Source organism: Gymnoscopelus microlampas, assembly GCF_963454915.1.
Source record: "Gymnoscopelus microlampas genome assembly, chromosome: 18".
NCBI lineage: Eukaryota > Metazoa > Chordata > Actinopteri > Myctophiformes > Myctophidae > Gymnoscopelus > Gymnoscopelus microlampas.
Genome location: NC_139955.1, coordinates 49,346,027 through 49,370,464, shown reverse-complemented (window position 1 = coordinate 49,370,464; position 24,438 = coordinate 49,346,027). Strand labels below are relative to the sequence as shown.

General features: G+C 45.4%; 1 protein-coding gene across 1 annotated transcript in view; it reads left to right on the top strand.

Moving 5' to 3' along the window:
- The window catches only part of frmpd1b (FERM and PDZ domain containing 1b), a gene marked incomplete at its 3' end in the record, with an annotated part of 82,274 nt that extends 60,459 nt beyond the window's left edge, over positions 1–21,815 (top strand). Inside the window, exons 8-19 of the mRNA XM_084041887.1 lie at positions 942–1,037; positions 2,425–2,550; positions 3,634–3,753; positions 5,093–5,226; positions 6,456–6,582; positions 7,678–7,770; positions 11,562–11,744; positions 12,714–12,921; positions 13,262–13,410; positions 15,730–16,111; positions 17,765–18,253; positions 19,192–21,815. Of these exons, the coding sequence (XP_083898013.1) occupies positions 942–1,037; positions 2,425–2,550; positions 3,634–3,753; positions 5,093–5,226; positions 6,456–6,582; positions 7,678–7,770; positions 11,562–11,744; positions 12,714–12,921; positions 13,262–13,410; positions 15,730–16,111; positions 17,765–18,253; positions 19,192–21,815 (4,731 nt within the window). The remainder of the gene's footprint in view (positions 1–941; positions 1,038–2,424; positions 2,551–3,633; positions 3,754–5,092; positions 5,227–6,455; positions 6,583–7,677; positions 7,771–11,561; positions 11,745–12,713; positions 12,922–13,261; positions 13,411–15,729; positions 16,112–17,764; positions 18,254–19,191) is intronic.
- Positions 21,816–24,438: the final 2,623 nt, after the last annotated feature.

Here is a 24,438-nt window from a genome sequence, read left to right as displayed (position 1 = left end):
AGTATACTGTCCTGTTCCTACAACAACATTATGCCTTATTACAGTACAATACAATATACTGTCCTGTTCCTACTGTACAACATTATGCCTTATTACAATACAATACAGTATACTGTCCTGTTCCTACTGTACAACATTATGCCTTATTACAATACAATACAGTATACTGTCCTGTTCCTACTGTACAACATTATGCCTTATTACAATACAATACAATACAGTATACAGTCCTGTTCCTACTGTACAACATTATGCCTTATTACAATACAATACAATACAGTATACAGTCCTGTTCCTACTGTACAACATTATGCCTTATTACAATACAATACAGTATACTGTCCTGTTCCTACTGTACAACATTATGCCTTATTACAATACAATACAGTATACTGTCCTGTTCCTGTATTATGTCTTAATAAAACCCTTAAGGTCCTTGCAGACCGGTGTGTTTTTTCGCTGCGTTTTATTAATCCAAAATCCCCCCAAAAAACGTCACACACAACATCCCTTGCACACTGAGTCTAATGCTTATTATTTATATTCGTTGCAATGTTTTTGCAGAACAAAAAAAAAGGATGTCAGTCAGTGGGTCAGTTTGAGGCTTTGATAGCAACACTGAAGCCACATATTTAAAAGAAGACCAACACACACACACACACACACACACACACACACAGACAGGCTATTCACTTCATGATTCACTACAGCCTAAACACATGAAACATACAGATGAGATGATTGTTCATAGTTGTCTTGTGATCAGTTTAGGTCCTTGCACACTGGTGCGTTTTTTCGGCCGAATATCATTACTGTACAATACAGTATACTGTCCTGTTCTTACTGTTTCTGCTGTTCCTGCCCAACGTTCTGAAGATTTATCTGTATAATATATCTATATAATGTTATAATATTATTATTATTATTATATATTATTACAGGGAAACTCTCTGCTGTTCCTGCCCAACGTTCTGAAGGTTTATCTGGAGAACGGACAAACCAAGGCCTTCAAGTTTGACAACACAACTACTGTCAAGGTACACAATACTACCACACAACACAACACAACACAACTACTGTCAAGGTACACAATACTACCACACACCACACAACACAACACAGCATAACTACTGTCAAGGTACACAACACTACCACACACCACACACCACACAACACAACACAACACAACACAACACAACTACTGTCAAGGTACACAATACAACACTTTACTATTAGTTGATTGCTTTGTCCATGAACCACATGAACCTCCTGAACCACATGAACGTTTAATATCCGTTGAAACGTTTTCACACAAATCCAGAGTGACATGAAGACACAATGTGTGTCATGACCTCAATCTGCTCTGTGTGCTGCTCCCAACACACACTGATAGACACACACTGATACACACACTGATAGACACACACTGATAGACACACACTATTAGACACATACTGATAGACACGCACTATTAGACACGCACTAAGAGCACACATCTCCGCCAGGCCGGGTTGTCTACCCAGGGCTGTGTCAGTGGTGGGGTTTAGTCCTCAGGAAATGATTAAGCGGGGTTCATTTGTGTGACAGACGGTGCAATTTGTGTTCGTGGCGCCCCTATGGGACAAAAGTGGAAGCAGTTTTGTAGGTGGGCTGTACAGAGGCCTCTCAACATGCCATGAGCCGAGTTCCAACACCAACATCTTTGCTCATTCTCTCACTCATCACTCTGCTTTTGGAGGAGCCGAGACCGGAGAGAGAGAGAGAGAGAGTGTCTTTTACTGAGTGTACATGGAGTGTTCACCTCAGCTTGTTCTCATCCACTCGCCAGAAGTGTTGACTGTTCATGGATGGACCGTCTCCTTGTGCCGTGTCGGCCAACTTCAAAGAGATGTTTTAGAGCCGATGAAACTTTGTTCTGCTCATTTCTAATATATATAAAGTGTGTTGAACGGTCTGACAGTGAAAGTGTCCCATTCGATTAAACTGCAGAGATACTGTAGTGCATTATGTACGTATATATATCATTCTGAATAACAGCAATCTAAGCTTCTGAAGCAACACATTAAATAATGGGTTGATCTTTATTTATACAATCATGCTGTTGTGCTAGAATGCATGTCAAACAGCTCATATATGAGAGAAATACAGCATCTAATATACAACATGACATGCAGGAGGAGTGAGTGAACGAGTAGACAGGAATGTGTCCATCAGTCCAACCTGTTTGATTCCTCCAGACTCACATCTACAATTTATCATTTATCATTTATCAGACGCTCTTAATCCAGAGTGATTTATGTAAGGACAACACAAGGTGTGTGTGTGTGTGTGTGTGTGTGTGTGTGTGTGTGTGTGTGTGTCATGGTGACATCCTGCCCCAGGTGCATGCTGGGATTGAAATTAGTTTTTTTTTTCTGGTTTCAGGACATCGTTGCCACTCTGAAGGACAAGCTGTCAATCAAAGCCATCGAGTATTTCTCTCTGGTCCTGGAACAACAATACAGCATCACCAAGCTCCTCCTACTTCATGAAGATGAGCTGATCATTAAGGTAACTCTAACCCTCACATCACCATGTTACTATACTACTGCATGAAGATGAGCTGATCATTAAGGTAACTCTAACCCTCACATCACCATGTTACTATACTACTGCATGAAGATGAGCTGACAGTGAAGGTACACATATTATACTACACACACACACACGCACGCACGCACGCACGCACGCACGCACACACACACGCTACATTTAGCATCTTTATTTGCGTTCACATTTAAGCAGAAAGTCTTGAACACAAACAGTAGTAGATAGACACACTTGGTAAAACTCAACATCAAGTGTTTCAGGATACAGATCATAGATACAGGAAGTATCGTCTCCTCCATAATGTGGTGAATGCCAATTATCACAGACACTGAACACAATGTAGCCACAATGTCTTAGCTGTTGGCTTGGTCATTCCTGTAATCTGCAGGTCTCTCACAACTGATTTATTGACATTACAGTCAGAGGCTTCCAAATATGAACACAAGCATTTTACATTTGTAACCAAGCTGTATGATAACATCCTTAAGACGTTACTTGGTACTTAAGCACCTTGGTAAGGAATGCCTCTTCCAGACTGTGGTCACTTCCAAAATGGTCACGTCTCTACACCACACACACACACACACACACACACACACACACACTCTCTCTCCTCTCTCTCTCTCTCTCTCTCTCTCTCTCTCTCTCTCTCTCTCTCTCTCTCTCTCTCTCTCTCTCTCTCTCTCTCTCTCTCTATCTCTCTTTTTTTGAAAACCTCAGATTTGTTACATTCATTGTAATTAGTATTTATATCTAGATACATAGATATAAATAGTTACAGTATATTGGTAACATTCAGGGTGTGTTTTAAATAAAGGTTAATGTGTTGTTCAGGGTGTGTTTTAAATAAAGGTTAATGTGTTGTTCAGGGTGTGTTTTAAATAAAGGTTAATGTGTTGTTCAGGGTGTGTTTTAAATAAAGGTTAATGTGTTGTTCAGGGTGTGTTTTAAATAAAGGTTGATGTGTTGTTCAGGGTGTGTTTTAAATAAAGGTTATGTGTTGTTCAGGGTGTGTTTTAAATAAAGGTTGATGTGTTGTTCCAGGTGGTGCAGAAGAAGGACAGTCATGACTACAGGTGTTTGTTCAGGGTGTGTTTTATCCCCCGTGACCCCGCTGACCTCCTGCATGACGACCCCTCTGCCTTCGAGTACCTCTTCCTACAGGTCAGAGGTCAACTTTCTGTGTGTGTGTGTGTGTGTGTGTGTGTGTGTGTGTGTGTGTGTGTGTGTGTGTGTGTGTGTGTGTGTGTGTGTGTGTGTGTGTGTGTGTGTGTGTGTGTGTGTGTGTGGCTGTCCTTCATCTTGAGAACTGTCCGAATTATCGCTACAAAAGCTTCCGGCTCGTGCATATCAATGTTCCATGTGTGACCTGTAAGTACTGTAGTCTGTAGGATGTATAGGATACTGTCAGACGCCCTGAAGCAGTCCTAAAGACAACGGATAATGTTCATATTCATGGATTAAATTACAGGTCACATGACTTGTGACTATCTGTTGAGTGTGTCTACAAGGGACAAAGTCACAAGTTGACACGGAACCAGTAGTTTATCGACTCAGTATTATGGTGCTAGTAAAGGCTGGGAGAGTGTGTTGTTACTGTTGTTTTATGGTCGTTTCGTTTAATTCATTTAAAAAAATTGCACCGTGCGTAGGTCGGAGGGGGGGGGGAGAGGGTGGTTTGATTCGGGTTGAGCCCCCACAAGTGCACACATAATTCGGCGCCTATGTCCTTACTCCACTTGAGCTGTATGTGGGTAAAGTGATGATAATATAATGTATTTAATATAATAATAATATAATATAATGTATTTAATATAATAATGATATAATATAATGTATTTAATATAATAATAATATAATATAATGTATTTAATATAATAATAATATAATATAATGTGTGTGGGTAAAGTGATGATAATATAATGTATTTAATATAATAATAATATAATATAATGTATTTAATATAATAATATATAATATAATGTATTTAATATAATAATAATATAATATAATGTATGTGGGTAAAGTGATGATAATATAAGGACACATTCATGTATATGATAATGTATAAAGTCACCAACTTTAATGAGACAGTTTTGTCTTGTTTTTTTTGTTTTTTTTTCCTGAAAAGTAAATATTTTGGACATAGCTGGTTTCTGCCCGACAACAGAGATATGAGTTCTATTTATTAACCTAATTCACACTGTGTTGTTTTTGATGAAACACTGTAGTCCACTGTGGCATTCTGGGTATTGATGTTCTTAAGATGACAGATGAAAGATAAACGGTCCGTTGAGCTTGGAAGATAAAACACCTGAAGATAAGAGACGATAAAACACAACAAGATAAGAACACACAGACCATTAAATCTGATCTTTTATCTGTGTGTGTGTGTGCGTGTGCGTGTGCGTGTCCGTGTGCGTGTGTGCGTGTGCGTGCGTGTGTGTGTGTGTGTGTGTGTGTGTGTGTGTGTGTGTGTGTGTGTGTGTGTGTGTGTGTGCAGAGTGTGGGTGATGTGCTACAGGAGCGTTTTGCGGTGGAGATGAAGTGCAACACGGCGCTGCGTCTGGCGGCTCTACACATGCATGAGAGACTGGACAGCTGTGGACAGACCAGAGCCTCTATCAAGAGCATCACGTCAGTTACTGTACAACTCACTGTGTGTGTGTGTGTGTGTGTGTGTGTGTGTGTGTGTGTGTGTGTGTGTGTGTGTGTGTGTGTGTGTGTGTGTGTGTGTGTGTGTGTGTGTGTGTGTGTGTGTGTGTGTGTGAAGCATAGCGTGTCCCAGATTTGTGCGGTGTAGTGACCATGGCAATGTGTGTCATGATGTGTCACTCATTGTAATGCTGACCCAGTTCATCTCTACTGTTCTGTTCACACACACACACACACACACACACACACACACACACACACACACACACACACACACACACACACACACACACACACACACACACACTAGTGGTGGGAAAAAACGTTCGTTTCACTGAACGAACGATTTCGTGATGATTCGTTCACGTTCTCGTTCAGTAGTGTGCATGTGATCTGATCCCACTGACATGACTGCACTGTCATTCACCATCTAATTGCATCATCTTCTTTGTCATATAATAATGTGTAGAAGTAATACATAACTACAATATATAATGTAAAGTTAGTTTTATTAGTCGATAATTATTTCCACACATCCAAAAATATTGCATGAACGAATTCATGTACGTAACAGTCAGTTAAGAAGTGAACGGGTTCGTTGACGTTCACGGCAAAGAACTAGTTCTTGTGAACGAATCGATTATGACCGACCCATCACTCTCATGCATTGAAGGAGGCATGAGCTCGGCCCTGACCTCCCTAGGTTGGCAGAGGGAGTGTAGTGCCCAGGATTAGATAGACAATTGGCACTGGGTGTAAAAAATGGGGTTACATAAAAATGTAAGAAAAAAAAACATGTGACAGGACAAGTAGAACAGTCAAAGCTTGTTTACATTGTGGTCCATTCTCCTCAATTCATCAGTAATACATACAATACAAAACATATTGTAATAAAACTCAGTAGAATCATAAGGTATATGTACAGAGGGAGGATGGTAGGGGGTGCAGAGGATTCTACTATCAAGGTGTTCAAAGAGTTAAACTACTGTATGTTCACTTGTATTTTGAGGACATGAATTATTTTAAGCTGCCTCCACGCTTTGGTGGCAGCAGTAGAATGCATCTGATGTGTGTGTGTGTGTGTGTGTGTGTGTGTGTGTGTGTGTGTGTGTGTGTGTGTGTGTGTGTGTGTGTGTGTGTGTGTGTGTGTGTGTGTGTGTGTGTGTGTGTGTGTGTGTGTGTGTGTGTGTGTGTGTGTGTGTGTGTGACAGGAAGGAGTTTGGATTGGACAGCTTCATCTCTCCCACGTTGCTGAGCAACATGAGGGAGAAGGACCTGAGGAAAGCCATCAACCATCATCTGAAGAAGATCCAAGCTCTGCTGGAACCAAGACAGAAGGTCTGTCTGTCTGTCTGTCTGTCTGTCTGTCTGTCTGTCTGGAGCAGAGCCTTCATTAGTATCATTGATAGCACCTGATTAAATAAAACATATAGTTGATTGATCGATGCTTCATGAAGCCAGAGTTAGACTCGTTTTACTCTCTGCTATGTGTTACGTTACGTTACGTGTGATGAAAGGAACCAAAGAAAACAACACATCAGCCTGTGATTGTGTGGACTGTGACAACAGTCAGACAGCAGCTAGCATGGGATCCAGCCTGCTTCGCTACGTTCGGCAGACTTTTTTTTCTCTCTTCGCTTATCAGTCTGGAATGCCTCCTATCTCCAAGGGAGGCGGGACATGGCATACGGCTGGAATCGTGCCGTGGCTTCTGATTGATCTGTGTTGCGGGGCGGGACAAAAAAAACGGTGTGATCGTTGTGATTCGTCATTCGTTTGAACAACATCCAATCAGCAACGACGTTGCCTAACGTAACATATGTAGTTCCAGTGTAGTTCTGCAAAACGAGTCAATAGGAGGCTTTCCAGACTGAGAAGCGAAGAGAGAGAAAAAAAGTCCGCCGAACGTAGCAAAGCAGGCTGGATCCCAGGCTAGAGAGCAGCAGCCTGTTTTAATCCAAATATAAAAATCATCTGTGCTGATCAGACAGAGTGTGGCAGAGCAGAGCCGGCATAGCGGCTAGGCTAGCATATTGCATGGAGAGGTTGCAGACGTAGCAGCTAAAACAAATAGAATTTCTATCGAAAACCTTCATTACAATGAGATTGAGCTAACAGTTAAGTTTAGTTTCTCTATGTGTTCTGTTTGGGAAAAGGTTTGTAGCGCTGACTGGACTGGCTGAGTAAACAGACTCTGTCTCTGTCATCAATATATTTACATATGTTTTATTTTGATGTAACTGTTTACCCTGATTATTGACCTCGATTCTGATCACATCACCTTGGTGACAATAATCACGCTAACGCACACCCTCTGGTGGAATACTGCTTAAATAATGTTTACATTTACATTTCTCTACTGTCTGTCTGTCTGTCTGTCTGTCTGTCTGTGTCTGTCTGTCTGTCTGTCTGTCTGTCTCTCTCTGTCTGTAGGTCATATCAGCCAATCAGGCGCGGCTGGCCTACCTCACTCAGCTAGGAGAACTCATCTCCTACGGTGGACGGTCCTACACTGCTACTATGATGGTAACACACACACGCACGCACGCACGCACGCACGCACGCACGCACGCACGCACACACACACACGTACACACGCACACACGCACACATTTTAACCATTTATTTATGTCCACATAAAGGAGAATACATACAGGGACACATATTAAAGGTGCAGTTAAGGTTACATTCACAAAATCATGGCATATGTCTTCATGATACAATAAGCATGTCACTCAGTACTCTATGGGTATAAGTAACAGTATATGTACTCAGTACTCTATGGGTATAAGTAACAGTATATGTACTCAGTACTCTATGGGTATAAGTAACAGTATAAGTACTCAGTACTCTATGGGTATAAGTACCAGTGTCTCTGCCATATATGGCAGCTGCCAATTATAGCATAAACAGCACAATACTTTGCCAGCCTTTTTGCCTCCTTTCTGGGCATCCTAAGATGTTGAAGCCCTCTAACAGCCAGTCTGTGGGTATAATGTCCTACAGGCTGACACATATAAAAACAAATAGTCTGCACCTATAACCCAGCTCTGAGATGGAATGTAGGAGTGGTTGGTATTTAATGACCTTGGTCATAAAGGCCTCCTCTAGGCTAAGGTCAAAGGTGCATGCTATCTCTAACACAGACCCTGGACTCTTCATTCACCACAACAACATCTGGTGTATTAGCTGTCAAATATGTAAATATGTCTGGGTTATCACAGAGATGTAAATATGTCTGGGTTATCACAGAGATGTAAATATGTCTGGGTTATCACAGAGATGTAAATATGTCTGGGTTATCACAGAGATGTAAATATGTCTGGGTTATCACAGAGATGTATAGATGTCTGGGTTATCACAGAGATGTAAATATGTCTGGGTTATCACAGAGATGTAAAGATGTCTGGGTTATCACAGAGATGTATAGATGTCTGGGTTATCACAGAGATGTATAGATGTCTGGGTTATCACAGAGATGGAACATGGATGAAATGACACAGGAATGTCTGTACATTCTCACTGTAGATGCATGATATTTTGTCCTTTGCTATGAGTTCCACTATTCTATGGTGACGTGCTATGTACATCCCTTTGTATGCATAGCAGCCATTCAAGATGTGTGACAGTGTTTCAGTGAGCTGTTCTGTTCTGTGGTGTGGTGTGGTGTGGTGTGGTGTGGTGCATGCAATGAGGAACCTGAGTGCTGGGGAACCAGATGGAGAGGTTGAGTCTGATGGGAAGGACTTGTAGTCTGGCTTTAACTGTGAATGTGATGATGTCCTCATTGAGTGCAGTGTTCTATGAGGTGATGTCCTCATTGTAAGGAATGAGTGTGAGACAGAATGGTCAGCAGAGGGAAGACATGAGAGTTTCCCTTGTAGTTTTAATCCAGTGTTGTTGTTGTTGTTGATGTTGGTGTAGATCCATGAGGACTCGTCTGGCACTCGTCTGTAGCTGTTAGCAGGTCTGTAGCTGTTAGCAGGTCTGTAGCTGTTAGCAGCTCTGTAGCTGTTAGCAGCTCTGTAGCTGTTAGCAGCTCTGTAGCTGTTAGCAGGTGACTGTGACCAGCATAGGTGACTGTTGTCCTGACCTGGATGAGGGGGTCAGTTATAATGTCCTCTGAGACCCTCACAGTCCCAGAGTCAGACCACACCCACTCCCAGGACACTCCAGTGCGGGTACAGAGGTCGTTCAGATCTGGCCAATCTGACCACACCCAGGTGTCAAGTTTCCCTCTGGGTTTCCTCCTGAATCAGAGAAAGTGTGTCTCTGACTCCCTGTCCAGTGACCTTACGCCTCCTTAGGTCCAGAAACAGGGAGGATGGAGCCAGCTCCCTAACATCCTTGTCATCGTTGTTGAGCATTTTGAGGAGGTGGGAAATCCTCATGCTGGTGTGAATCCATTCCACGTTTGGCCCCCAGCCCTCCCTCCCTCCCACTGTGGATGATAGATGGTGGTGCTGTCCAAACCACTGTTTAGTTATTCATCTCACACAGTACTTTGTGATGGATGTGGACATTAGAGAACAGGTGTTGGATCTTAGAGAGCGCCCCCTGTCTGACAGCTTCCAACTTCATGGTCAGAGGCAGACAGTGGACATCTGTCAATCAGGTCCAGCTGAGATGTCAAATCAGACAGGATGTTGTTGACCTGCTCCTTCCATTCTCCTGAGATGTTGACTTTATGTCCATGGTATCGTATGTCTCATGGAGAGCGTGTACACACAGGGGTTCAGATGCTATGGTGAACACTGGGGGTGTGTCAGTTACCACCGGTTCCCTCCACTCCTCCTCTCATACAAGACGCACATGTTGTGTTCTTAACCTCTAGGCCTGACCATTCTAAAAGAAGCTCTGTCCTGGAGAGCATGTTCTTTATTGTGCTCTCTTCCCTAGAGGCTAATAAAATATCATCCGCATAGCGCGCACACACACACACACACACACACACACACACACACACACACACACACACACACACACACACACACACGCTTTATTTTGTTTGTTTGTTTAAAGTTCCTCCATAGTCATTAAAAGAAGACTGAACGGTCCTGAATAGCTGAGTCATGGTTGGATAAACATTAGAATTCCATTCATACATCTATGTTTTGTGCAGAGTGTTCACATCAGTCCAGGCTTAATGACGACGATGACATTTATTATTTAATCTGAGATGTTTTATCAACACTCAACGATAATCTAACTTAAAGGAGTAGTTCACCCCCAAAATGACTTATTTTCTATCGATTACTCACTCCATTAAGCCTTGAATTCATGGAGATTCTTTTGTTTTTGTCGCATTCCTGAGACAATAATTTGATGACCGGTGGAGTAAAGAGTCCATTGTGTCTCCTACAGAAGACTCCGCCGGTCATCAGATTATTGTCTCAGGAATGAGACAAAATCTAAAAAATCTCCATGAATTCAAGGCTTGTGTAATTGATAAAAAATAATCTCTTTAAAACCTTCATACTGTATTAACATCAGGGGCGCTGGAAGTCATTTATTCCATGGGGGGCTGGGCTTGGCGGGGGACTCTGCACACGTGCTTTGAGCACGTGCACACATTGCGCACGTGCTCACATTTTCCCCACGATTTTTTTTCACCTTTTTATTTTTTTTTCACCTTTTTCAACAAATGTTTTATTCCCCAAAGTTAAACACATCATTGTTTTAATATATAAGTGTGTATATAGACTTTAAAAATTATATATATTTGTTTAATTTACAAAAAAACAAAAAACTTTTCTTTTCCCCAATTCTTTTCTTTCTCTTCCCCACCACCAGGGGTGGTGCAGCACCCTCAGCACCCCTCTTCCAGCGCCTGTGATTAACATACATGGCAGACCACGGGTATGGTCCTTTAAACTGGCTGTGGCTATTATTAACCCTGTGTTGCAATTAATTTACACATTTTAAATAACTATCAGCCTCGCACCTCTGTGTCTGCTGTGTTGAGCTTCACACGTTGCTTCATAACTCTGCTTCTCAGCTCTCTTCATCTTTCTCATAAACTCTATCGCTGCTGTCAAACAGAAACCAATATGATGAAAATGTTTACTTTTCAGGAAAAAACTAAACAAAAAAAACATATTTTATTTTTAATCCTGTCTCATCAAAGTTAAGTGACTTTATACATTGTCAGATACTTGAAGGGTTTAGGTGGGTTAGGGTTTAGGTGGGCTAAGGTTTAGTTGACTGTTGCCTCCCACAATGTTAAGAGATGTTTGAGAGACAAGCGTTTAGGTAACAAGGTATCAAGGTAACAAGGGATCAAGGTAAGGTAACAAGGTGTCATTTTGTCTCCCCAGCTCCAGGACAGAGAGGCGTTGGTCAGCCTCCTGGTGGGCTCCAGGTATGGGATGAGTCAGGTGATCAACCACAAGCTCAACATGATCTCCACCCTCGTGGAGTTCTCCTCCATCAGCCGAGTGGAGCTTCTGTCTGAGAGCGACAAAGTCAGCCTGCTGCGCATCTCGCTGCACGACATGAAGGTATGAAACATAAACCAACAAACAAACATCTCTCTGCACGACATGAAGGTATGAAACATACACATAAACCAACAAACAAACATCTCTCTGCACGACATGAAGGTATGAAACATACACATAAACCAACAAACAAACATCTCTCTGCACAACATGAAGGTATGGAACATACATGACAAAAAGAGACAGACAGGGGGCACGGTGGTGCAGTCGGTAGCGCTGTCGCCTCACAGTTAGAAGGTCCTGGGTGCGAGTTCTCTCCTCCGCGTCATCAGTGCATACCCTAGGTGGGGTTGGTGAAAGGGCCTACTACTCTGTGTGGAGTTTGCATGTTCTCTCCGTGTCTCCTAGGGTAGATACCCTCACAAAAACATGCAGTAATCCTGGTCTCTACACTGCCTCCCCCTGGTCAGCCGGGGCGCCTGATGGAGGGGAAAGGAACTGGTAGGAATAACGTGTTCCTTCCACGCGCTACGTCCTACCGGGGAAACTCCCCCCTGTCAGGTGATAAGAAGCGGCCTTGCTCACTCCTCATGCATTGAAGGAGGCATGAGCTCAGTTCGGGGCTCTCCCCTGGCTGGCAGTGGGAGAGTAGCGCCCAGGATTACAGCTTAGGCAATTGGCACTGGGTGGAAAAATAAGGTACAAAATCGTGGGATGAAAAATACATATATTATATATTAGACATAATGTTTAGAGAGCCATAGCTGGAATGGTTATATCTCACTGTGTATGCAAATATACAGTGACACATACCACAAAGGAGTGTGGACTATATTATTATTATTAAGTCGTTTTATGTCACAAATAAACGACTCAGTGATGACAACAATAATAATAATAATAATAAAGTCAAGGGGACTCGGTGATGACCATTCCCTCTTCTCTCTCGCCTTCCTTTCCTCTTGGCTTTAATTGCTCTGCTTTCCCATCATGCTTTGCTCTACACCCCCCTCCCCCCCCCTCCTGTAGCCCTTTGCCTTACTGATGGACTCCCTGGCAGCTAAAGACCTGGGCTGTCTGCTGGGGGGCTACTGCCGCCTGCTGGTGGACCCCAACCTTAACGTGTTCCGCATGGGGCGCCCCAAAGTGCGGGTGCACCGCATCCCTGCAGAGGAAGGTGTGTGTGGTGGGAGTGGCTTCTCCGTTGTAGAGGGCGTGTTCTATGAGTCCCTAGCAAGTGAGCATTTAACGTGGTTCACAGTAAGATGTTTACCTTTTTTATTTAAATCGGCCTCCGAGCCGTTGATAGACGTTTAGTTCACTGAGCGTGCACGACATCAGTGAGTATGGGTACCGCTAGACAAGATACTATCAACAATATTCATATTCATTCAATATCACGTTTCACTTTGGTTTTTAATGATTTACTAACATGTGTGTGTTTTGCATGTCTGTGTGTCTGTTGCTTTTGTTTTTGTGTTTTGTGTTTGTTTGTTGTGTGTGTGCGCGTGTGCGTGTGTGTGTGTGTGTGTGTGTGTGTGTGTGCGCGTGTGTGTGTGTGATGATGATGTCACCAGGCTACGTGTCACGATGTTGCAGTGACTCTAACGACTCGTCAGACGAGGATTATCCAATGGAGTCGCAGAGCAGCAGCCGTAAGTTCCCGGACCAGGCGAGCCAGGACTGGGAGGAACGCAGGAGGGAGGTGGAGGAGAAGAGGAGAGAGGTAGAGATGTTCTGTTATATTATATTCTGTTATAACCTTAACACGCTAAACTGCAACTTAAACCTTCTGCCTCCTTTTTACTTACTTTGCAAGTTTTTTTATTTTGGTCATCATTTCACTACGCAAACAATATGCTCCATTCGCATAAAAAAACAGTAATAATAAATACATATTGACATAGTTATGACCAAAAAAGGTATAAGCTGAAGCTAAATAGCTTATTTTGTACATACATGACAAGTAAGAAAAACTATTTCTGTCTAAAAGAAGTAAAAACAGAAAAAAAAACACTCAAAAAAAGAAAGCTTTCAACACACTAAACTAAACTGTGTTGTCCAGACGGCTACAGACTGTTAGTCCAATGAGGAGATCGGTCGGTTGAAAGATGTGAAAACACGGCTACTTTGGTGCTGAATTGCCTATAGCTTGATGTTATAATAAACATTGTGTGCTTGCAGCAAGCTACAGCGCCATGCACACACAGACACATCATTTTGCTGCAACTAAGGATCAATATAATATGATAAATAGCTAGAATGATTAGAACTCAATGGCACAACAGCCTGTCATTTCTGTTGGAGTCGTCTATGGTAGGATACTCACTGCACGAGCCTTGCACGTCCACAAAGTAATCCAACGTTTCATCATCACAATCATAATCAGCATTTTTTTCAACTGATAAAATGGCCAATCTGTCCTCCCTGCATATCCATTGTCCCATGAAATATTAGGTTTGCAATGGTAAAAACTAAACCTGTAGTTTTCTTTTTTTTTAAACCACCTTTTTCACCTTCTGGTATTGGTAAGTTAAAGATACAGCATATGTACTAATGTATGCTTAGTGTTAGTGTTTCAGAGAAACTCTGACAGCTGGTGTTTGAATTGAGACAAGCTACACGTGCGCACACAGTCACACACACACACACACACACACACACACACACACGTTTTGTGTCCACATGTTGAGCACACATGCAGCTGTAGTGATATACCAGGCATATAGTCTATAGGCTCTGCACTGTATTCAGACAAAATACATTTACCTGCAGCGCTGTATGGGAAACAATTCTTTCTTAAACTATACTAACCTCCAATCCAGGGGTCTTCAACGTTTTCAGCCCAAGGACCCCCTAGCTGAGAGAGAGATGAAGCAGGGACCCTGCTTTTTTTTACTTGGTCTGCTTTTTTCCCTCTACACCGATACCTCTTTGCCAAAAATAGCAGATCTACAAGCTCACAACGCGCGAGGCGTTGTGAGCTTGTAGATCTGCTATTTTTGTCTAAAGTTCTCCTCAGAAACGGGATGCTAGTGGTTAATGTAAAAGAATATCATATCACACAAAGATTTGGTGCCCCCCCCCTGTAGTAACTCTGAGGACCCCCTAGGGGTCCCGGACCCCCTGTTGAAGAACACTGCTCTCTTCATTAGTCCTAAATTCACTGTTTTCCTTCAGTTGTTTTATTAGATGTGTTTATGTTGATGCTTTGTTCACTAAATGTAAAACCTGTTTTATTTGATGTTTATGTTGATGCTTTGTTCACTAAATGTAAAACCTGTTTTATTTGATGTTTATTTTGATGCTTTGTTCTCTAAATGTAAAACATGTTTTATTAGATGTTTATTTTGATGCTTTGTTCTCTAAATGTAAAACATGTTTTATTAGATGTTTATTTTGATGCTTTGTTCACTAAATGTAAAACATGTTTTATTTTGATGCTTTGTTCACTAAATGTAAAACATGTTTTATTTTGATGCTTTGTTCACTAAATGTAAAACATGTTTTATTTTGATGCTTTGTTCACTAAATGTAAAACATGTTTATTTTGATGCTTTGTTCACTAAATGTAAAACATGTTTATTTTGATGCTTTGTTCACTAAATGTAAAACATGTTTATTTTGATGCTTTGTTCACTAAATGTAAAACATGTTTATTTTGATGCTTTGTTCACTAAATGTAAAACATGTTTATTTTGATGCTTTGTTCACTAAATGTAAAACATGTTTTATTTTGATGCTTTGTTCACTAAATGTAAAACCTGTTTATTTTGATGCTTTGTTCACTAAATGTAAAACATGTTTATTTTGATGCTTTGTTCACTAAATGTAAAACATGTTTTATTTTGATGCTTTGTTCACTAAATGTAAAACCTGTTTATTTTGATGCTTTGTTCACTAAATGTAAAACCTGTTTATTTTGATGCTTTGTTCTCTAAATGTAAAACCTGTTTATTTTGATGCTTTGTTCACTAAATGTAAAACCTGTTTATTTTGATGCTTTGTTCACTAAATGTAAAACATGTTTTATTTCTACCTGAAGGAGGAGTGCAGGGAGAGAGAGGAGAACGAAGGCAAACAGGAAGTGACCATCATAGTGACCGTGGAAGGTCAGGAGGTCGAGGAGGAAGTGGACGGCGGAGCGACAGGAAGTGACGCGAGCAGAGCGGACGGCGGGTCAGACCAGGACCACAGCGTGGACAGTGCCTCCTGGTACCACACGGACCCCCGGGTCACCAGCAGCTTCTCCAGTCTGTCCAGCGGCTCCCTGAGCGCCGCCCTGGAGGACAGCAGCAGCGCTGCGGCGCCGCCGCGGCGCAGCAGCGGGGCACGCCCCCCGGGGGAGGGGCTTAACACCCTGGACGTTCACCACCCGTACCTGCTGGAGCCACAGCGCTCCCAGAGGCAAGGCCAGGCAACTGCAGGTAGGACTGCTGTCTGTCACAACCTATATTAGAATTGGTCCATTAACCACGGCCACGTCACTATGACGCCCATATATAGGCATTACCACGGCTACGTTAGTAAGACTCAGACATAACCATAAACAAACCCCATATGCCCATATATAGGCATTACCACGGCTACGTTAGTATGACTCAGACATAACCATAAACAAACCCCATATGCCCATATATAGGCAGGACCACGGCCACGTCAGTATGACTCAGACATAACCATAAACAAACCCCATATGCCCATATATAGGCAGGACCACGGCCACGTCAGTATGACTCAGACATAACCATAAACAAACCCCATACACAGTAGCGGAGCGTCAGGGGGAGTCGGGGGTACGGCCACTCCCCGGCCCGGGACCCCAGGGGCCCGGGACCCCAGGGGCCCGGAACCCCAGGGGCCCTCTGGCCGTCAGATCACGATCACACAGACCTTTACTTGGTTGCACTTTGTGAGCTCTTCCTCTCAGCATGTGGAGCAGCAGACAGCGGGCCCATTTAAAGCTTTATTATCATTTACCCCTAAACTATCAACAGTAGGCACAGGGCCTATCATGCACATTTACCAATAAAAGCCTCCATTGTCTCCAAATGTATTTTGGGTAAAATCGTCATCAACAGCTGCCCAAAAAAGTCCATTCCTACTACGTCATCATCAATCATTTAGTCATCAGTGTGTGAATGGGTTCCACTGGCTGCATGGTGCAGCGTTGTCAACCATGTAAAGTCTGATCCAAATTAGGTGCATATATATTTTTTCACTCTCATCCTCCACCTGTTGTAACTCCTCATGAGCCTGACGTTACAGTGATTAATTCATTCTACTAACTTTACCTTCATGTGTGCCAGGCAGACACATTAACAGGTACTGTTACTGTCACTGTCTGCAGCAATGTGATGTTTGTAAATTGAAGTTCTCTATAGCCGCTTAGCCTGCTTATCATGCCCTTCATATAGTGGTGAGTACTGTAGTAGGAGTTTGAAATAGAATTTGTACTTGAACTGTTTGGCCGCTGTGCCAATTCTTCTAAACATTTGAGTTCATTAGGTGAAGTGGGTCTGCCTAGCCCTGGTCCAGAGCGTTAGAGAGTCTCAGTAACGCTCTGGACCAGGGCTAGGGTCCACCGTGAGCACCGTGGTGCATTAACTGAGGCTTCTAAGACCTGCAGTTGCGGAGATGTGTTTGTCTGTTTTAAAGCGATGTAACGTCAAGCTTTGATGTTTGATGTGTTATAATATCTCGCACCATAATGCATCGTATAGTGCTCGTCTGAAGCGCTGTGACTGTCCAGCATGACTTGGAATCCGACCGAGCAATCTTTTTTTGGGGGGGGTCAATAACGGCCCGGTATTGACTTGTTCCTCCAGTGCCCTTACGCCCATGTGTAGGCAGTCAATTATTATTATTATTATCGTCCCGCGTTCTGACTGATACCAACAATAAACCTCTCTAACCTACCTACTTACTCACTTACTCACTCACTCACTCACTTACTCACTTACTTACTTACTTACTTACTTACTCACTTACTCAGTTACTTACTTACTTACTTACTTACTTAATTACTTAATTGCTTAATTACTTAATTACTTAATTACTTACTTACTTATCATCTCCAGGTCTGCTGCGGCCCAACAACCTGAACCATCGAGGGAACGACAACTCGTGTCTGTGTTTCGCCGAGCTCTCCCAGGCCGACTTCCTGCCCAGCCCGCCCGAAGCCACCAGCGACGACTACGACCGTGACGACGACGACGACGACGACGAGGAAGACGACGAAGAGGAAGAGGAGGCGGGGCTTCAGCAGCGCGAGACGACGCTCAGACGCATCTCTAAGATCCCCAGCTCCAGAGACCTCAGGATGATTGACAGCACGCCCTTCCAGAGGCTGTCTCCCAGGAGCAGGAGCAAGAAGAAGGTTCCTCCTAAGGTCCCTCTGAGGAGCAGCTCCATCAGACCAGACCCCGCCCCCTTTTTAACCCCTTCACCGTCCAACCCCGCGACCACGGCGCTGATGGTCAGAGAGGGAGCGGTCAGAGACTCTGAGTCTGAGGACGAGTTCTTTGACGCTCAGGACCGGATCACTCCTCCCGTTCCAGACCTCACAGGTTGGTTTCTTTCATTTATACATATGAATTTTTCACTAATTCATCTGTCCACATTTTTGTCCAGTGTCACTTGTCTCCTTTGTGGCCGAATTACTCTGTTGGCTTGGTTTTATTCATTTTGATCTGATATGATTGATATGAATACAATCATTCCACAGGTGTGTTGGTGGAGTACCCTACACATACGAATAATAATTATAAATATATAGCTGCAAGCAGCGATAAACGGGGCCAAGGAATGAAAGGCAAAAAGCAATATGCAATAACAGCACAATAAGACAAGATTAAACTTGAGACAAAGCAGCCCATGCAATTAACAAAGAGCATTCTGAACAGCTGAGCAGCGTGCTGAGGGATGGTGGATATTGTCACGTATCTCTGTATTGTGTTGCTTATAATGCAGATTCCAGACTCGTGAGAAAAGTTTGCAATTTATTTTATTTCATCTTTCTAGACAACACAGATGGATTGTAGTATTCTAATTAGGCTTATACATGTTGTCACCATGGTGACAGTATGTGGTTAGTCGGCTTCATATTCTGACAGCAGATATCAGTGTTGCCCTTCTACCACTGTAACAAGACAACTTTAACATATGAAATAAGCTATATACTGTAGTGTTGCCATTTAGCTTTAACATGTCAATATTGGAGGTCAGGATGCTGTTTATGATAATAATAATAATAAAGACCTTTAAGGGGAAACTACTTCTCAGCTCGACCGAGCTTAGGTGGTCATATGTAGCACACAGGGAAGCAATATACTCAAGTAAATGTACTTAGTTACTGTCCACCACTGTGTGTGAATAAAGGCTTTGTTCTTGTATCCTGACCTGATGTGATAGAAAGCATGTGGGAACAGGGAGATGTGAATGTGATTAAATAAATACGTGTCACTTCTTTAACGCTCCGTTTCTTCTGGCTCTCTGTCTGGCACAGAAACAGAGCTGGCAGATCGGCGGAATGCCAACCGTCTGAGTGGCACCTGGAACGGCCTCCCGCCCGTCCCAGAGAAAGAGAAGGAGAAAGAGCCTACTTCACCGCTGGTTAGACGGCCTGAAGCGTCTGAGAGCCAGAAGGAAGCCCAGACGCTCAGACCCTCCCCCACCAAGAGGAGCAGCCCACCACAGCCCCCCTCCCTCAGGCCTGAAGTGAAGACCAAACCTCCTCTGGCTCCTAAGCCCCAGCTCCCCCCTAAACCCCAGCTCCTCCCCCCCAGGTCGCCCCAGCACGGCCGCTCCTACGCCCACTGTAACGGTGACGCCTCCTCCTCCGGCCGCCTGTCCTCTGAGCTGCTGGAGATGGAACCCGACACCATGGAGGTGAAGTCTGTGACGTCTGGAGCGGGAGGGCTTCCTCTGGCCTCGCCTCTCATCACCGCCGTGAGGCGGAGCCAGCAGGCAGCGCCCCAAGCCACGCCCCCCAACTCCACACACCCCCACGCCACGCCCCCCAACCCCACACACCCCCACCTCGCTCCCAGCCACCTCGCGCCCCCCCGGCCCCAGGAGAAGAGCAGGACAGTAGAAAATGGCCCCAGACAGGAAAATGGCCCCAGTGTGGCTTCCAAAGTGAACGCTAACCTTCCTGCTGTCGTGGTGGAGGAGATGACCAACGGGGTCGCCTCCCCGTCACCCATGGAGGAGGTGAGAGCCTCCCCGTCACCCATGGAGGAGGTGAGAGCCTCCCCGTCACCCAGAAAGGAGGTGAGAGCCAGCGCCCCGCCCGCTCTGCCCTCTATTCCTCGCTCCAACTCGGGCACGTCTCTGGGCCTGGCCATCCCTCCTCCAGCGTCTCCTAAACCTACGTCAGGAAACAGCCTCCATCCTCTCTCGCTCCCCGCCAGCTCCCCCGTCTCTCCCACAGATCCGCTCAAAGGGCTTTTCAAAGACGGGGTCAGCCCCTCCAACGGCCTCCACCCATGGGGCAGTCGCAACGGCAGCGTCCAATCGGGATCCAGAAGGGTCTCTCTGAGCCACGAGAGCTTGTCGCCCAAAAACTCGGACGCCCCGCTGAGCCTGACCACCTCGCTCACCTCCACCTCGGCCAAAGGCCTGGACGGCAAGGAGCCGGGCCGCTCGGGGTCCGGGTCCGACCTGAGGACCAGCAGCTCGTCCAGCCTGGGAGGCAGGCTGCCCGCCTCGGCCCTGCGGGGCCGGATCCAGGCCCTGCCCTGGTACATGACCCGCTCCCAGGAGATCCTGGGCACCCTGGACTACCCGTCCAGCAGCTCCATTAACGGGGACACGTCCGGCTTCGGCTCCGGTCTGTCGGTGGCCAGCGGAGCGTCCGACCTCAACAAGACGCCGGTCAAAGAGAAGGTTCTGGACGACGGCGCCGAGGTCGTCATAGCGACCATCAAGGAGGCGCAGGAAGTGACCTCGCACGCGACGCGGGCCAACGGCACGCACGGCGGTTTGGACTTTAACCTGAACTACAAGGAGAAAGCCCACGCGGGCGGAATTCGTAGCGACGGCGTGTCGTCGGAGCAGCCTCAGTCGCGGCCTCACTCGGCGGTGGGTCTGGGGGGCGTCCCCACCGGCCCGCCGGTAGGGGGCGGAGACTCGGAGACCACGCCCCCGCAGCAGCACCGCGAGGCGTGCGGCTGCCGCACCGTCTACGCCAACTGCTTCAGCGGCGACGGCAGCGGCGAGGAGGGCGTCGGCTTCGACGAGGAGCTGACCGTCTACGAGTTCTCCCGCCGCACGCGGCCCAAACCCCCCCGCGTCGCCGCCCCCCCGCCGCCCGTCGTCCCCTCCCCCGCCGCCCCGCCCCCCAACCCCAACATCCTGTCGCTCCTCCGGGACACGCCCCGCCCCCTCTCGGCCCTCAGCTCCGCCTCCACGGAGCTCAGCCCGCTGGTGTCGCGCCCCGTGTCCCCCGCGGGGGGCGGGGCTCTCCACTCCCTGACCAACAAACGCTACGGCGGCCTGAAGGGCGGCTTTGCCTCGCTGCGGCAGGACATAGACCACCTGCTGCTGGTCCTGGAGAGAGGGACCGCCAACCCCCAGCAGGCGGACGCCAACCACAACGAGCTCCTCCGTCAGAACGGAGACTTCAGGGACGGCGGTACGAGCGCCGCGGGTTCCGGCTGCGTCGGTTCGAACCCGGCCGCCGTCATGACGGAGGCGGAGAGGAGCCTGCTCCAGACGGAGGCTCGGCGGCTGGCGTCCGGCTGCCAGAGGGCCACGCGGGTGGGCTGGGCCCCCGACGAGGCCCTCAGGTCCCTGTCCAACAGCTTCAGCGCTCTGGTGCAGCTGTCCGCCGCCTGCCTGAGGACCTACCAGAGTCCTCTGGCCGCTCCAGAGGACGTGGAGGAGGCCCTGGAGGCCATGGACAAGATGAAGGAGATCGTGGGCCTGTACCGGGACTTTGTGGGCGCCGTGGAGACCGCCGGGACGGGCGGGGGGGGTCAGGGGGAGGGGGAAGGGGTCAGACTGTTGGCTAAACGCTGCACCGTCCTCATCTCCTCGGTGTTCGCGCTCACACAGCTGTTCCGCACGCGCTCAGTGGACACGCCGCAGCAGGCCACGCCCCCCGGACAAGTTCCTCTGCATTTCTAACTGTTAGCGGTGAGACAGTGAGAACGTTAAGGAACGTTAAGGAACGTTAGGGAACGTTAGGGTACGTTAGGGAACGTTAAGGAACGTTAAGGAACGTTAGGGAACGTTAGGGTACGTTAGGGAACGTTAGGGAACGTTAGGGAACGTTAAGGAACGTTAAGGGTTAACTGTTAGTGAGACAGTGAGAACGTTAAGGAACGTTAAGGAACGTTAAGGAACGTTAAGGAACGTTAAAGAACGTTAACTGTTATTGAGACAGTGAGAACGTTAAGGAACGTTAAAGAACGTTAAGGAACGTTAACTGTTAGTGATGAGACCGTGACATTGGGAAACAAAGGAACCGGATCCAGCATTGTGTTCCTCACGCTGTCAGAGCTGGTACGTAGAACTTCATGTCTGCTGTACCATTACAATACCAGAGGTTCTACAACCTTTTTAATGTCCAGGACCTCTCAGACCTGTAAGGGTCCATGTGGAACCCCTATAGGAACGATTAAAGGGAACCGTTAAGGAATGGGAACCGATAAGAGGGAATCGAAGGAACCGGACTCGTTAAGAGAACCCTAGTGAGAACGTACGTTAAGGGCTGTTCTGAACATTGTTCTGAACATTCTGTAGCACAGAGGAACTGGTGTGTGCGTGTGTGTGCGTGTGTGTGCATGTGTGTGTGTGTGTGTGTGTGTGTGTGTGTGTGTGTGTGTCCACACCACTGCACACAGACCCACAAACACACAACCAATACAACACACCACGGCACACAGACCCACATACACACAACCCGACACAACGCACCAATCAAACCTCTACACCAACAGAAGCGTGACTGCCACCTCCTGGCCCCTTCTGGACTCACACGGACTATGCATTTTGTACATAGTGGAATTTTATAAGTTATAACTTACTTATTTTATGATACAACGATGACGTATGTACGTATGTAAGTATGAACTATCCATGTATGTATTTACCTATTTATTTTGTACATTGTCTGACTGCACCGTGGCCTGTGCTGTGCAGACCAAACCTAGTGGTCATCACTGGAACTGAATTTCCCTTTTCCTTTATATTTGTCATGTGACTTTCTACCTCCCTCCCTATTGGCCCCCTGGTGTTGGCTGAGGAAATGACACAGTATTATGTTCATCGTCGCTGCTTTGAAAAGGCTCTGTTCAATGTGTAATAATGTGTTTATCAATAATATGTCCATTCTTTATCCATTATCTGTTCATTCCTTATCAATCTGTTCATTCCTTATCAATAATGTCTTCATTCTTTATCAATGATCGTATCAATAATCTCTTCATTTTTTTATCAATAATCTGTCAATTCTTCATCAATAATCTCTTCATTCTTTCCCAGTAATCTGTCAATTCTTTATCAAATAATCTGTTAATTCTTTAACAGCAACAGTGGCGTGCACAGACATTTTGAGGGGCAGGTGCTCAAGTAAATTATACTTTTTTTTGTTTACTTGGTCTGCTCTTTTTTCCCTCTACACCTACACCTCTTTGCCAAAAATAGCCGATCTACAAGCCCACAACGCCTCGCAGCGCGAGGCGTTGTGGGCTTGTAGATCTGCTATTTTTGGCTAAAGTTCTCCTCAGAAAAGGGACGCTAGGTTTCGAGTGGTTATGGTAAAAAGAAAAATCATATCACATAAAGATTTGGCGGACCCCTTGTAGTAACTCTGAGGACCCCCTAAGGGTCCCGGACCCCCTGTTGAAGACTGGAAAAAAAAGGGCACTTCTGGTGAAGAGGGCAAAGGGCAGGTGCTCTAGGAACACCTAGAGTCTATCTGTGCACGTCCCTGAACAGCAATGTGTTTATTCTTTATCAATAATCTGTCAAATCTTCATCAATAATCTGTTCATTCTTTAACAGTAATGTGTTCATTCTTTATCAATAATCTATGTTAATTCTCTCTCAGTAATGTGTTGATTGTTGATCAGCTGGATGCATGTGGAACATCACATCTGCAGGAAGGACCTTGGAGTTCGTGCACAACCTGCAGGGTCAGCACTTTTATAGAGACCCTTTAGGGTGTAGATCTACACCCCCATGGATCCAAACCACACCATTAACACACAGGGACTGAACCTTGACTGTTACACATTAATGCACCTTTTTTTTGTCTTTGTGGAAAGTGAAAATATTCATGTTTTATTTCATTATTTCTGTCCCTGACTGAGTGAATCTGTGTTAGAAAACACACAATTAACACAACCCTTTGTTTTATGCAGTAATACACACACACACACACACACACACACACACACACACACACACACACACACACACACACACACACACACACACACACACACACACACACACACACACACACACACACACAGACACACACAGACACAGACACACAGACACAGTGTATTTATTTTGTATGGGGTTGGGGCATAAGTTACACACAGAGACACACACAGAGACACACACGGTGTAAGATACACAGAGTTACACACAGAGACACACACAGAGTTACACACAGAGATACACACAGGGTGTAAGATACACAGAGTTACACACAGAGACACACACAGTTACACACAGAGATACACACAGAGTTACACACAGAGATACACACAGGGTGTAAGATACACACAGAGCTGTT